Source organism: Loxodonta africana, chromosome 25, assembly GCF_030014295.1.
Source record: "Loxodonta africana isolate mLoxAfr1 chromosome 25, mLoxAfr1.hap2, whole genome shotgun sequence".
Taxonomy (NCBI): domain Eukaryota; kingdom Metazoa; phylum Chordata; class Mammalia; order Proboscidea; family Elephantidae; genus Loxodonta; species Loxodonta africana.
In genome coordinates this window covers 60,699,958-60,716,770 of record NC_087366.1, presented here as the reverse complement: position 1 = coordinate 60,716,770, position 16,813 = coordinate 60,699,958, and the positions used below count along the sequence as shown (strand labels likewise).

At 39.4% G+C, this 16,813-nt stretch overlaps 1 protein-coding gene across 1 annotated transcript in view; it reads right to left on the bottom strand.

Moving 5' to 3' along the window:
* USH2A (usherin) overlaps positions 1–16,813 on the bottom strand; it is an 894,134-nt gene that overhangs the window by 496,650 nt on the left and 380,671 nt on the right. Inside the window, exons 26-29 of the mRNA XM_003419876.4 lie at positions 14,244–14,517; positions 9,441–9,644; positions 9,232–9,312; positions 6,193–6,387 (exon numbers count right to left, since the gene is read on the bottom strand). Coding sequence (XP_003419924.2) covers positions 6,193–6,387; positions 9,232–9,312; positions 9,441–9,644; positions 14,244–14,517 — 754 coding nt within the window. The remainder of the gene's footprint in view (positions 1–6,192; positions 6,388–9,231; positions 9,313–9,440; positions 9,645–14,243; positions 14,518–16,813) is intronic.

Genomic DNA, 16,813 nt, shown 5'->3' with positions numbered 1-16,813 from the left:
CCAACTTCCACACCCCTAACATCTCCACCAAATCGGCCTCCTGGCTCCCTACTTTCTCATACCTCCCATCTCACCTTCTGGGATTCTTTTTTCTTTATTGTGGAATTCTGACTTTGGAAATTTTCTAAGTTGGCCATGATGCCTCTCAGTTCACCGCCCCCCAACACCCATTATCCTGACTCAGCACACTAAGAGTCCACCTGGCAGCACCTTTAAGATTATCTTCTTGCCTGCTGATTTCAGAATTATGGGCAGAAGATATACTTTTAAAATCCCTTGGGGTGGGGGTGGGGAGTTGAAGAATTTATAGTCCACACTGAAAATAACGGAACATAAATGAAAAAGCAAAAAAGCACTGAAAAACAAACACACAAAAAGAGGAACAAACAAAATTGCAATGCATAAAATATAGATGCAGAAATGAGAGCAATTACATCAATTATAAAAATAAATTTGAATGAGTTAAAATACAAGGAATCTTGAAGTGGAATATAAAACTAAATCAAACTAGATTCTATCCACGGAGATATACCTAAAATATTGTGACTCCGAGCGTTACAATTTTACAATGTGATTGTAAAGGTAATAAGAAAAAGAAAAATGCAAACAAAAAGTGAACGTCTCAGAGAGAAACTGTCAAAATCACATTAAGAGTTGAAATTTTTTCCTTAGTTTTTGACGGATTAGTATATAAAATATATCCAGATTGGGTATATAAAAATAAATAACAGTGGCTCTCTAATTTTCTTCTTTGTATACATAATTCATAGGCTCGACATGCCCTACAGTAACATCTAACAATATGCTGTACTGATTCTCAATTTGGGGGTGCACTCCTCTGGGGAGGTGTCCTTCAGAGTCTTGGGAGAGGCTGGAATAATTTAAAAAGCCTCCATACCCCCAGTTTATTGTCACTATATATTATCTATAAGGCATATGTAATATAAACAAATATTACTCTACCCTGAATGGAAAGTTTTTTTTTTTTCAAATCACCCTTAGAAAATTAGCAAATTAAGAAAAGATATGTTATATATAAACTATTTTTTAAATTTATACATTAAAATAAAACAAGTCAAAATTTAAAAAAATGACAAGCTTGGGTAGGTTGCAGCATATAAGGCAAACATGGCTATAATATTCTTCATATGTAAAGAGATAGTTTAAATCAATAAGAAAATTGCAAATCCCCCAGTGGAAAAAGTGATAATGAACCTAGCTAGATATTTCACAAAAGAAGGGCAAATGGCCAATAAACACTGAAAATACTTAATCTTTCTAATAATCAAATAAATTCAAATTAAAACAATATTCTGAGATATTTTGCCATTCAAATTTCCAAAGTTTTTTTCTTTTTTATTGTAAAACTTGGTGTTGGCTAGGATGAAATGAAATATGCAATCTTGCATTCTGCTTGCCACTGAGTGTATAATTTGTACAACCTTCTGTCAAGTATTTGGCAATATAAACATGACAATCCTTTGTGGAGAGGTTACCATATGATAAGCACTGCACTACACACTTTACAGACATCTGAGAGCTAACATTTATAAAGTACATTCCATGTGTCAGGCATTGTCCTGTGTGCCTTATGTATGCATTAATTCATTTATTCCTCACAGCTACCCTATGTGGTAGGTATATTTCATTCTCATTTTTTACCTATTGTGAAAGTGAAGCACAGAGGTTAATTGACTTGTCCAAGGTTACACAGCTAAAAAGAGGCAGAGCTGCAACATCGTATCAGTTAATATTTTAATATCCTTCTAATGTAAATAATATTCTCCAATTTAACATGTTAGCACATAAAAGGAAGACCCATGAGGATAAGTAACTTCTCCAAAGTCACAGAGAAGATGCGTGGCAGAGGTTCATATTGATGTCTGTTTGATTTCAAAATCTAAGACTATATAGTGTGTTTTAAGAGCCTTTGACCCAGTTGTTCTATTTCTAGGGGTTTGTCCAACAATCATAGTCAAGAATTCCTCCAAAATGTACATGCTGACATTTTTATCATATTTTACCAGCAAAGGTTGGAAACCCAGGAAATGATGGGAGACTGATAAGAGGAGATTGGGAGAGAAGCAATCGTAAGATTTTGAGGAGAGGGACGTAGTCTCTGCTTGCTCTGTGGGATAGACTGGTGGCAGAAGGGGAGCTAAAAAAAGCTAAGAGAGAAAAGAGTATTAGAGCATTCCAAGAAAGAGATGGCAGTGGCTTGGCCTGCACGGTGGACGAGGGATAATGTGGATGAACTCAACATATACTTTGGAAAGTGAATTGAGCAATGTGGAGGTGAGGTATGAAGACGTTGAAAAGTCTAGGATAACACTCTGGTTTTAATGACTTGGTGGCCGGAGTTATCATTTACTGATACTGGAAATACAGGAGAAACAGAAGTTAAGGTTTGAGTATGGTAACTTTAGAGCCTGTGAGACATCCAACTGGAAATGTCGGTGTATCTGAAGGTCTGCTGAAAGATGAGACATGCATTTAGGAGTCAATGGGGAAGGCACAGGACCAGGCAGTGCTTCATTCTGTTGTACCTAGGGTCACTGTGAGTCGGAACCAACTCAATGGCACCTAACAACAACCACAACAGTATACACACAGAGCGCAGTAGTAGTTCAGTGGTAGAATTCTCACATTCCGTGTGGGAGACCCGGGTTAGATTCCTGGCCAAAGCACCTCAGCACAACCACCACCTGTCTGTCAGTGGAGGCTTGTGTGTTGCTATGATGCTAAGCAGGTTTCAGTACAGCTTTCAGACTAAGATAGACTAGGAAGAAAGGCCTAGTCAGTGACCTATTTCCGAAAAATCAGCCAGTGAAAACCGTATGGATCACAGTGGTCCAATCCCATTGTACATGGAATTGCCATAAATCAGGGGCCGACTGGGAGGCAGCTAACAACAACAGCAGCACTTATATGGTATTTAATGCTATTGGTATTCACGACGTATCCTGGAGGAAGACTATTTTAAAAAAAAGTGAAAGAGAGAGAGAAGAGGGCCCAGGCCTAAACTCTGAGGCTCTTCAAAATGTAATGTCAAGCTTCAGAAGAAGGAGTCAGCAAAAGAAACTAAAAGAAGGGTTCCGAATGCCAGGAGGCAAATAGGAAAGTCATGGAAGTGAAGAAATGTTTCAAGAGATGATAAGAATTATTTTGTGTAGACTGCTGTTGAGCAGGGACGGTGAAGCCTGTAAAGCATTCTTTGGATACGTCAACATGTATGCTGTTGACAGCCTTCTCAAGAGAAGTGAGCAGCCGCCAGACCAGGTGAAGAAATGGGACAATATGCCTACACGTCTCTCGAGAAACAAGGCTGGGAAGAAGACAGAGGGAGAAATAGCTGGAGAAGAATAGAATTTAGATAAAAGGAAGATTTGTTAATTGGTTTGGGGTGTGTGTGTGTGTGTGTGTGTGTGTGTGTGCGTGCATGTGCGTGTTTTAAAACAGGAGATCGTAGAGAGAGTTTAAATGGCCACGGGGAAGAATCCAGTAGGGCAGTGGTCCTCGAACTTCAGTGAACGTCAGAATCAACTGACGGCTTGTTCAAATACTGATTGCTAAACTCCACCCTCTGAGTTTCTAATTCTTGGGCCCAGCAACTTCTCAGATTAAGCTGTTGCTGCTGGGCCTGGGGCCTCCCTTTGTGAACCATGGCAGGAGAGAGGGAGAGAGGTTAAACACGCAATTGAGGGGAAGATAAGCTGGAGTCAAGAGCATTTGTGAAGAGTTTAGTTTAGATAGAACGAGGAAAGTTCTTTAATAACAGGAAGGGAAAAGAGAGAAAAGTAAAAACTAATAATGAAAATGATAATGATAGCAATTGGCTACTATATGCCAGAAGTGGTTCTAAGGGTTTTTATTAACACATTTAATTTTAATAATAATGCTATCAGGCAGGAAAATGCAATTAAAGCGTGTATATTTGGTAGTAGGAAGGTGACAGAATCCCTATATGACAGGTTCTGTTTTCTCTATGGTGTCTACAACGATCTGATATATAAGACCATCAGTGGAGTGTGGGATGAGGAAGAGAGAGGTTAGCATTTGGGTAGTTCAGGGAAATACAAAATATTTAACATGGAGAATGGGAGAAGGAGCTTGTTATAGAAATATGGTTAAGATTGGTGTCATTACTGAGTTCCTTTTGAAGCTGAGAATTGCAATATTTTAGTGAGAATTGCGATATTTTGGAAACTCTCTGGGGCAGTTCTACTCTGCCCTATAGGGTCGCTATGAGTCGGAATTGACTTGATGGCAGCGGGGGAGCGGGGGAGTGATCAACTGCTTGAATTTTTCCAGCCTGCTTAGCTCCTGTGTACGCCTAGAACAAAGGCAAACCATGGACGTAATCTAGGTTGAGTTTTTATCAGGTGAGTAAAACAGAAAAGCAAAGGAAGAGGGTGAATTTTATTTTTGATTGATTGTATAGTTGGATTGTAGATTTTAAAGAATCTATCAACAGAAGTAAAGGCTTGAGGGGTTGATTGAAGAAAGATGTTGGAAAGACTGTAAAAGCCATGTGATTTTTTAATTTATAAAAAAATTTTTTGATAGAGAAAAAATTTTTTCTATCAAATTTTGTTGATGTCATTTACCTTTTTTTGGCCAAAGGCTTAAATTTGACGTTCCATTTCAATGTGCTTCTATGTGCCGTGACACTGAAACATGCTGCCTTACAAGTGTATGTCTCTGTGTGGAACACGTCAGTGTGTGTGAGTGTGCGCCCCTCTAACCGTTCTGCATGGCACGCCACGCCGTGCAAAACCGATTCACTGACTTGAGTGTCAAACTGCTGGTGCCCTGATACTCCTCCACCTTGAAATAATTAGGTTTAATCGGCAATTTTACAATAATAAACAGTGGTGTGAACTTGGACTAGTCCCAAAGAGTAAATTTCCATGGTGAAATAGGTAAGCTGGTCCTGTATGTACACATACAAAACCAAACCAAACCCACTGCTGTCGAGTTGATTCTGACTCATAGCGACCCTACATAAAAAAGTGCTTGTGGAGTGTTAACTGGCTATAGCCACATATGACCTAAACTTTTGTGATGGAAAGAATGTCAACCTTGTAGCTGTCCATGAAAGTCCATGAATACTGCAGACTTACCATTCTTATCCTAGGGAGATACAGGCTTTCACCACCTTTAAATGATCAAACGGTCATTGTTGCTGTTGTTGTTGATATATATATACATACAGAGCCCTGGTGGTGCAGTGGTTAAGAGCTATGGCTGCTAACCAAAAGGTCAGCAGTTCAAATCCACCAGCAGCTCCTTGGAAACCCTATGGGGCAGTTCTACTCTGTCCTATAGTGTCACCATGAGTCAGAATCAACTGGATGACAACAGGTATGTATATGTACACACATATGCAAATGTATGTGTATGTGTATATGTATGTACGTGTACATATAAATGTATATGTATGGGTTTTTTATTAGAAGCCCCTGTGGCATAGTGGTTAAGAGCTCAGCTGCTAACCAAGAGGTGGGCAGTTCAAATTCACCAGCCACTCCTTGGAAACCCTATGGGGCACATTATGGATTGAATTATGTCCCCCCGAAAAATATCTGTATCAATATGGCTGGGCCATGATTCCCAGTATTGTGTGATTTCCCTGTATGTTGTAAACTCTGCCTGTATGATGTTATAATGAAGGAGGATGGGCGGCAGTTGTGTTAGTGAGGTAGGACTCAATCTACAAGATTGGATTGTGTCTTGAGGCAATCTCTTGAGATATAAAAGAAAGAAGCAAGCAGAGAGACAAGGGACCTCATACCACCAAGAAAGCAACACCAGGAGCATAGTGCTCCTGGACCCCAGGTTCTGGCGGAAGATTGATGAGCAGGCCGACAGAGAGAGAAAGCCTTCCGCTGGAGCTGACACCCTGAATTTGGACTTTTAGGCTACTTTACTGTGAAGAAACAAATTTCTCTCAGTTAAAGTCATCCACTTGTGATATTTCTGTTCCAGCAGCACTAGATGACTAAGACAGGGCAGTTCCACTCATAGGGTCGCTCTGAGTCAGAACCAACTCGACGGTACCTAACAACAATGACAACACATGTGTAGTATATATTGTATATATATTAATATATTTGGGAGGGAAGCTGGAAGAAAAATTTTATCTAAAAAAGAAATTTGATAGAGTTTTCCGCATTAAGGAATCTGCTTTACCTGTGAGGGTGCTGGTGTTGAGCAACTCCGTACTGGCTGAGGGCACAAGGGATGTTTTGCGATCGTCCTCACTGTATGCTTTCAGGATGTACTTCTCAATTATACCTCTAACCACAACAGGTTTATCCCAGGTCACCTCAATGCTATATCCGTTTATGCTGTGGCCTCTTGAGGGAGTTGGCACGTTTTGTGGAGCTGTGAAAGAATGAAATAGAAAATAGAGAAAATGGCAGCTCAGAGAAGGCAACTGCCCCTATTCTTCAGTTTTAATGGCCGCAGTAAATCAGACTCAACCATTAGCATAAATACAATTTATTAGAGTTGTAACTTTTCGGCATTGATTTAATATGACTGCACATCTTGAGCCATTCAGCTTAAGCTATATTTCAAAACCATCAAAACTCCATCGACATAACATTCTTTCAAGTCTACTCCAGGTTTTCCAAAAACATTTAATGTATCCGACATGTTTAAACATCACTCATAAAGAAGGAGGTGGATGGTAGGCAGATAACAAGTTCAAGCAATATAATGATGTACCCCTTTGAAGCAAGATAATTAGACTGTTATTATACATGGTGGTTTGACACTTTTATATCTTCAATGTATTAGCCAAAAAATACCACAAACGTGATTGTGTTGTACTTGAATTTCTGGTTCCATATTCCAAATTCAATTGTTTTTCAAATGAATTTTTAAAAAGCAAAGTTCTACCAGATCTGATCTATGGGATACGTTCCTCGCTGCATTTTGGGGGCTGGAGGAGGTGGTGCTCCTGAGGTTGTACAAAATCTTTTTCCAAGACATTTTCTTCAGAGATTCTCAAAAAATAAATAAAAATAATTTTTTTTTTTTTTTTATCTCAAAACAATAACCCAGAACAAGATGGCGGACAGGAACTGCAAAGCCTCACACACAAGCCGGGCTCCCTCATTTAAAAAAATCCATAACCTTTAACTATTTATTAGATGTTTCCCCAGTTCTGATCAGTAACAACTTCATCATAGCTGACTGCACTGGGGACACCAAGAAGAAGCCCAAGGAACTCTGTGGCAGAATGAAGAACGAGCGACCTGCCCCCACTCGTCGTGTGCTTCTGAGGCTCCTCGATGGAGCTTGCTCTGGCTTTCCCACATCAAATATCCTCCTTCTCTGACTCTACTGTTTGGACCCACAACACAGGACAGCTTGGGGGATAACAAAGTGAGCACAAAGGATGAGGGGAATCAGCGAAGTGGAGAACCACTGTCTGTGCACATAACACACCACAGGCGCCTACAAGACACAGCTGCAGCCACACAATGGAGTGGCGAAAAAATGGACAACAGGAGCGATGTTGATGTTATTAGCCCTGAAATGTGGTGCGAGGCAAAGTGCAGTATTGTCTAACAGATGGTCTTCTCATAAGGGACAAAGCAAAACTGACTCAAAAATAATGAAATAGTGCAATTATTCTCTACCCCATGGGAGCATGTAACTGCTCAGTGTTGTGGTCAGATTGTAAATATGAATTTATGGCATAAGACTTTGTTGTCAGATCATTGCTATAAATTCAGACCTCTATCTGCATACTTTTTCGGTGCTACTCGAAATGGAGACTCTTAAGCTATGCAAGAAATGAAATTTCAAGCCACGTTGCTGAATCATCCTCAAAGCAGATTTCATAGTGTACTTGTTAAAAAAGTAAAGGAGTGTGACATAGGGGCAGAGAACACGCCAGTACCAAATGAACGTTTTATATTAGAGCTTTGTCCTAGGTTTGAAGTTAAAAAACATTTTAAGATATCATTCAGCTTCTACTTGTCTATGAATAGATGATAATTTAAAACATTCCGGAAAAGTGCCACAATGTTCCTCTTCTGGAAAATCTCTAGAGAGCCCTGAAAATAATTCTTAATTCCCTAACTCAAAGCCCTAGTGGCCCCGTGGTTAAGCACTTGGCCACTAAGCAAAAGGTCAGTGGTTTGAAACTACCAGTGTCCCTGCCCGAGAAAAGACCTAGTGATCTGCTGCCTTAAAGATCACTGCCTAGGAAACCCTATGGAGCAGTTCTACTCTATCGTATAGGGTTGCTATGAGTGGGAATCAACTAGATGGCACACAACAACAGCATCTCAGTATTTAATTAAGAAGTTTTTAGATTAAGAACATTCCTTAAAGTTTTCCTGGGCTGGTAACCCACTGTTGATAATAAATATGAGAAAGGATTTTGATGAAAAGCACATCTTTAGACCAATTGTGACTTGCTAAGGGTTAGCTTTCTTCAAGAAGCATAACTGGCAACCACTTGGAAATATGTTTGCCTTTCTGACAAATATTTGACCGAAAATAGTAGAGGGCTACTAACTCTCAAAGATCTTCATGATGAACACCTTCCTGTGATAGCATTATGTTAAAAGATTTTATGGTCAGAGCGAGAAGTATAAAACGTAAGTCAGTTGCCTGAGGTTAGATCTAATGTATTCTATATCCCAGTTCTCTCTTGTCCAACTCAAAAAAAAAAAAATTAGACAAATCAGCAGTTTCCTCCCAGCTCTATCCTGGGAGAGTCATTTAAGATCCTAATAGTCAATACCACGGCAAACATCTGCCATGATGTGATAAAAGACACAGCTGCTTCCGACGAGGGTACAGGTTTCAAATGTAACTTTCTGCAAGAAAGGACCACCTTCATCTAATGGTAATCTGGCCTCAGCTTCTTGGGGTCTACACAGTCTGTAAGGTTGCCCTGTCTTTAGAGGTATAGCCATAGGCATGCCCCTATTAAATCCTAAGGAAAACTTGACCCTCCTTTTGCATTCTACGAGGAAAGAATCGAGCTTAAGCAAATCCCAGATTAAAAAAAAAAAAGCACTGATCTACCAAGCATTTTAGCCATTTTCAGATGCATTTGCAAACCAAGGCATGTTCTGTCACAAGATTATAGAACTACGACGACCTCAGGGTGATAGCCTCGGCTTTTTTATGCATGCACAGACATGGATGCACGAACACACGCATGTGTGTGCACATATACATTGTAAGATAAAGAGCATTTACCTGCTCCTGTGGTACGCCCCCGACTCCAGTCACTGTATACTGAACCTCCTTCGTGTGAGGCTTTCACTCGATACAGGTATTCTTTAATGGAAATAATAAGTAGAGATATTAAAACATTGCTCCTATAGACTCAGTAGTGGGCTGGTGGGGAGGGCAAAGGGGATGTGTAGGAGGCATGTAACGTTGGATTTGGAGGACGTCCACATTACCTGTAAAAGGCTGGAGACCACTCTCATAGACACTCTGCTCCATTCCCCTGTAAACCAGGATGGAGTCATCTCCCCTGCAGTTAACAGCACTGTCAGTTGATAGGCATCCATCCAGATTGACTCTGACAGCACTGCTGGACACAGACGCCAAGCTAACGACAGCACCACGTGTAAATTTAACATCCTTCATGCAGCCACCGAAACCTAGCAAACAGTAAGGGATTAGTAACACATAAAGGGCTTGAGTCATTAATTACCGATCATTTTTGTCCTCTGCAGTACTACGTTTTGATGGGGTGGGGGTGGGGTTTACATACAATTGTTAAACTTTCAAGTCTTGTTTGGGAAATTCTTTACACTTTTTTTTTATTGGGTTGAAATATTGCAATGAGATATCCATTTCTGTTACTTTGAGAAAAAAAAACACGTTGATAATTATAATTCAACTTTTGGTACGGAGAAGCATTTATTTTACCTCTTTGGGTCTACCTTCCTAGTCTGTTTCTTCTCATAAAATAAAATGTAGACAATTATAAATTATGTATATAATGCAAATGTCAATTCTGGGAAGTGAAATAACCTATAAAAGTCAGTGTTTCTCAAGTGCCAAAAAAGGATATTTGAATTAACATGATTATTCAACAAGCTCATTGAGGAAAAACACACTTTGAGCGTTTTATGCAGGATACCAGGTATGACAATAGTCTCAAAATATACTAGGCTTCTGAGACAGTGGCATGAAAGGCAGAGTAATTATTTCAGAGGGATAGAATTTACGTCCAGTTAAATAAGTGTGCAGAAGAGCTATCGCTGTGTTCTACCATTTTCACCAAGCTCCATAGTCTTGAATACACAAAATGGTCACCAGTTTCCCATTCACGTCAGCGTGAAGGGGACCAGCATTCAGCCTGGGCAACAGTGGCTCCCTGGGGCTCTGAAAGAAGGTACATTCTACACAGTTGACTCGACAACGGCCGCAGTGTAGTGCAGTTCTGTTACGTTTAACAGAGAGTGTGAATGACGTGGATTTGGAGCGTTCCCTACTTCTTCGTAAGAGAACCACAGGGCATCCAGTGGGCCAGGGAAGAGCAGAGATCAGCTCAATGAGGCCTGACAGTACTCCGCTCGGGAAACCGCACAGAAGTGTGATAGATAGAAGGGACAAATAGGGCTGAGTTTGGGGTTGCTGCAGCACACACATACTCCTTCTGAACAAAACACTGTCATGTTTGAAAAGGCCCCAAACACCTGATTAGCTCTTTTCATCATCAAAGCACATCAGCAGGAAATGAAAATATAAGACAACGCAACGTTTAACGGTAAAGTCAGCTCATTGTAACAGTGACCGTTTTGTTCTATTCAGCATTTACATGATGTCTTATAGCACGTTAGGTTGCAGCCAATTTCCTTCTCAATGTCTTTTGCTGTTATTCACATTCAGTTAGGTCCACCTGAACAATACCGCTGGTCTATATTTGACACACAGTAGACACCCAATAAGTTTGGTGAATTGAATGGAAAGCAATGAAGCTCAATATAAAACATATGCTTGAAAAGTCAGAAGCTAAGAATTCTAACTTCTTTACCAGCAGTCATTTTCTGATGGCACACAGCTGAGTTACCAGACTTCCCTGTACCCTAACTTCTCTACCAACAAAATGAGAACATTGCAAGTGGATCTTTGAAAGAACAGGGCATGTCAGTACTGTTATATGTCAAAAGTAAAATTCATGAGGTGGCTTTTTAAATTTGGGACAGGCCATGGAGACAGTCTTCCTTTACTTCAGAGATAAATAAAAAGGTCCACAGAGCTCTAGGTGACGTTCGTAAGTACTAATCCTCCTTAGGAAGGGGTACTCTGGCCTGGGTCTTGGGGGAGAAGGTGCCTGAGCCCTGTGTTGCTTCCTCACTGTGCTGTCCTCAGCACCAGGAAGCCAGAGAGGGAGATCAGATGAGGCTTGTACCATTCTTCCAACTTCCCACCCAGAAACATCCCCCCCAAAATAATAATTGGAAATGGATAGTGGTGATGGCTGTACAACGTGGCCAACGTAATCAATGTCACTGAAATGTACACATGAAAATGGTTCAGACAACACATACTTTGTTATATATACATATATATTACCACAATAAAAAAAATTGTTTTGAACAGAATGTGAGAAGGAAAAGAGAAGAAAATGTATGTCTGTGGGAGGGAGCGCCAAGGCTGTTCCCTTTCTAGCTCCTCTGCCTTTGTGAAGAGCAACAAAAGACACACCTTGCTCCTGGCCTTCGATTTATTAAAAGGTGGCCCAGGCAACTCCTGTCTGCAGGTGAGATGAGAAGGAAGAGGGGGACAGGAGCTAGTTGAAGAGACACGGGGAATACAGGGTAGAGAGGAGGAATGTGCTGTCTCATTAGGGGGAGAGCAGCTAGGAGTACATTGCAAGGTGTGTGTAACTTTTGCACAAGAGACTGACTTGATTTGAAAACTTTCACTTAAAGCACAATAAATAAAAAAAAAAAAGTGGCCCCGAGCTCTCAGTTGACTGATCAGAAACTCAGTAGTCGTTCCTCTGGAAGAGGCTGTCCTGTACCAGGCACCAGGCTTGGCTTCAGCCCCATGGGAACCCTCTCAGCTGGCTGCTTTGGGTAGAACATAACCTGTGGGCCCACATGCCTGACCCAGCCCTTCCCAACCTAGACCTAAGTGACAGTCCTAAGATGGACTCTAATGAGCTGAGGTGATACATTTCCAGCAAATTGTGTTGCCCAGTGTTTCCAAGACAAAGAGGAAAATCCATTTTGCATTTGAGTCAAAGGAAGATTATAATATTAAAGGACAAGAAAAAATAGTGTTAATATCACAGTATAGAGCCTCGGGGTGGGGGCGGACCTGGCTAATTAAGAGTCATACAAAAGGAAGCAGAAAGATTTTTAAGACCATTGATAACCAATTGGAAAAATACATCCTGTGCACGTGATTCATCTTAATTGCAATTTACCACACGTACACAGTGCCTCTGCACTGCAGTCTTCTTAGTATCCATCCGTGTTTCTCGAAGCGTCTGAGTCAGAGTCCTAGGTGACGGCGTCGGAAAAGCTGCGTTTCTAACACCTTTTCCAGGTGATTAGTACGCATCTTCAACAGTAATAATAACAGTAATTTTACTGAGTTCTTGCTATATTCCAGCTGCTACACGTCAATACTTTGTCAGTGTTTTGAGAAGCAGTGATTCGGAAGATAGTGACGTGATAAAAACTTAGTATTACCCATAAATAAAATCTCTCAGTGTCATAGATTTAGCATTTTGTAGGCTAAATTATCCTCCGTGGGTCTTTGGTGATGTTTAAACTTCTGTAATCCTCATCTTACAACTCCAGTTTTAGGCAGGTCCCTATAGCTGGAATGATCATATTAACGGATTTGGGTGTCCTTTGAAAAGCACAAAGCTTGATACGCAGAGTTTTGTTTTTTATTTTTGTTCTTTTTTTCCTCCCTCCCTGATGTAAACAAGATCAAGTAGTCTCCTGCATACAAAGGGTTTGCAAGCTCTTTCTAATTTCAGAAACCTGAAATCCTGGAGAAGCCCTTATAAGAATGTAATATTTTTAGCTGCTGTTACATCTTAAGTGCCTTGAAAATGTCATTACTGTCCTACACCCCAGTTATTCATTAACTCCATGCTAGTACCCTTCTGAAAGTCTCAGAGTTTCCCATATATTTTCTATTCAAAGGCATTTAAATCTTTATGTACTTACCAAATAGGCAACGACTTTCCTGGAAATTTTAACCATTCAAGGTACAGAATTTTTTAAATATGTAGAGAACATTTTCTACATGGGAGCATGCTTGGTCACGTGCTGGAATTTTCTGTACTTGTTATCACTTTATAAAGAAATGATTGGCCAATGCCCATAAAAGAGAATACTGGATTGTAATAAAGAAAGTGCTTCTACACCAGCCTGACTGAGACCAAGTCCTAGGCTTGCTGGCTGCTTACTTGCCGTGTGACCTTGGGCACGTTACTTTCCCCTCTATTCTTACACATCTGTCCAATGGGGATGAAAATAATAACACCAAACGCACGGGCTCCTTCCGAAGAGTTGACTCTCTTACTCTCAACTAAAGCTTTCAGAACCATGCCTTTTTTATATTAATAATTTACCTGATTATATTCAAACTTATATGAGTTTAAATGCCTGCTTTAGTTATAAGTAAAGCATTTTTCCTTTGTCTGATGGTTATTAATAAGCAACAATGCATGGATTGTCCACAGGTATATTTGGAACTCAACTAAACCAATTCTTACGTCCTTTTTTTTTTTTTTTTTTTTACCCCATGAGAACTCAATTGAAAAAAACGTAGAGACACGTAGTATTTGTATCAGACAAAAGAAAACAGTGAATTTACTTGCCATGCTCCCTAGTTGTATACACCAGCTTATTCTTATGTGAACTCCAGATAATGATCACTATCCAAAAGAACTAGTACCACATACATTTGCAAAGAAAACATGAAAAATGTATTATTTACATATTTATATATATTAATTACAATTATATTTGATGAAGACATGTTAGAGTAAATATATTGATTATAAAATAGGCATAGTAGTATACTTTTAAGGGTGAGAGACAAAACTATTTGAAAATAGTTTCTATTTTAAGGACTTAAAAATAATTCTCTCTCTCAAAAAAAAAGGAAGGGCTGGGTACTGCCTTCAGCCTGACTCTATTGCTGTACTGACGCACAGAACCACCAAAATCTAGAAGGACCAGATATGTATTAATTTGTGAATTCCTCCAGGTGGAGTTTACCTTGTTCATAACTCAGGTATCTGTAAGTGTCCTGCAGCTCCTGTGGGATCCCTCCAACATAGACTGGGGAGTTCACCATGAGAGGCTGAGCCCTGGACTGTAACACACGCTCTGTCAGTTCATTCATGCTTGCCAAGATGACTGAGCCTTCCTTTTTCATAATCACTTTCTTCCACTTGCCATCACAATAGGACAGCCCCAGCTGAAGATCCACTTGTGTCAAGGTAAAACTGGTATTTAACAGGAAGCTCAATATTCCACTCCTCAGCTCCACCTGTATTTCAAATTAAAAAAGAAAACGGGTGTATGAAGACTGCAGAATCAGAGTTTGGAAGAGAGCAAAAGGTCAATTTCTTGAAGGAAAGCAAGAAATTTTGCTGAAAGCACTCTATAAAAAAATGTTCCACTTCATTCTAAATGGAACTGCAGTAACATGTAATAGAGTACTTCACAAGCTTGTAACTGACACAGAGAAGGTTGTATTGAGTCAAACAAATTTTTACCCAGTATTGATTACATTATGTGATGCAATATGGTGTTACCCTAAACACTGTTTTGGGGGCAACATAGTTAAAACATTAAACTCTACTCTAGGTGGCTGAATAATTGAAGAGAAAAGAACAGCTTGAACTATGACTATTTTTTTTCTAGTTTTAGAAAATGAGAAAATACTACTTCATGTATCAATTTAATTTGGGGGGGAAATATGACAAAACAATAAAAAAATGAAATGCCAAGCTTGATTAAGCTTATTTTAACTGGTTGGTGAACACAATTTCAAGTCTGTAAGATGTATTTCAATTCGATATTTCAGCTTTTTATTGTTTTAAATCTCCAAATAACATAATTGCTTTTATGAGTATTCTTTTAGATTAATGTGCCATTTTCTAATGTGAACATATTTTATTCAAATTCTCATGGTAAAGGAAATGCCTCCATATGTTTTCCTTCAAAATGTTACACAATAATCTTTTTTCTTACCATGTTCTTATTTTGTTAGAAGTCAAATAAACATGTAAAAATTTTGATATACATCATGTCAAATGGGAAACCCTTGTGGCATAGTGGTTAGGTGCTACAATTGCTAACCAAAAGGTTGGCAGTTTGAATCCACCAGGCATTCCTTGGAAGCTCGATGGGGCAGCTCTACTCTGTCCTATAGGGTTGCTATGAGTCAAATGAGGTAATGCCAGAGAAAAATTACTTTTTATGTAAACATTATTGTAAAGTATATCAGGTAAGCAGTTGTTCATTCGTTTATCCATTCATTCAATTAATACTGAGCCCCTGCTAAGTTCTATTCATCTGCTGCTCTAAAATACACATTGCTCTCAAATACCCCACTCTCCAATAGCAGAGGCAAACATGGGGGAATACCGCAACCAAGACAGGGATGGGGTACAATGGGAGCAGAGAAACGGTATGTCCTTTGTTCCCTGGGAATTGGGAAAGGTGTGAAGCAAGGTTTTGGAAGTATGTGAGATCCATGGAGGACCCTCTGAGCGGGGGGATTAACATGTATGAGGGCATGGGGACATGTAAGAGCTCATTGGGTTTGTGAAAAAGTACTAAGTTAGGTAAGACAAAGGGTACATATGGAAAGGGGGTGAGTCAGAAAGTGTCTTGCAGGTATATAAAGGCCCGATTTTGGAAGACTTTGAGCGATACGGGGAAAAAGTTCATTTTTCTCTTGTAAGCAATAAAAATTTGAAATAGAGGAATGAAATAATCAACTTTCATTGTAACAATAGTGGTGATTAGTATACAGTGAGCATTTGCTATATTTCAGACCCTGAACCAACTACTTTACATTAATCATCTCTAACCTTCACAACAATTCTACAAGTAGGTATTCTTTCTTTTTCATGTGTGAAGAAACTAAGGTTCTAAGTAGTTAAGTGTATTTATTTCCAGAGAGTGTGTAGGCAATAGTAGAACCAATTTTTTTTTTTCAATTGTGCTTTAGGTGACAGTTTACAGAGCAAATTATTTTCTCATTAAACAATTAATACAGAAATTGTTTTGCGACTTTGGTTGCCAACCCCGTGATGTGTCAACACTCTCTCCCTCTCCACCCCAGGTTCCCTGTATGCATTTGTCTAGTTTTCCTGTTCCTTCCTGCCTTCTGTCTTTGCTTTAGGCTGGCGTGCCCATGAGTTTCGTATACATGATTGAACTACGACGCACAGCAGAACTAAATTTTAAATCTATATCTGTCTGATACCAAAGCCCATATTCTTTGCACAATTATCTTGCTCTAAAAGTTCACTCTCACATTCATAAGTAGTACATACTGGAAATAAAATTTGGACTGAAATCGAAGGAACCTACTAGAAAATAAGGACAATTGTGAAAAAATAATGAAAGCCTAAAATAATGATAACAATGGAGATGACAGAGAAAACTCAATTTAAGAGATATTTTACAAAGCAACTCATCAGGAAAGTCACTGGAAAGTTGAATGTTTGAGATGAATTAAAAAGAAATCAAAGACATCCATAATCTTCCTTGGGCAATTAAAGGGGCATTTCACCATCATCATAGTACAAAAAGCATTAGAAGAAATATTG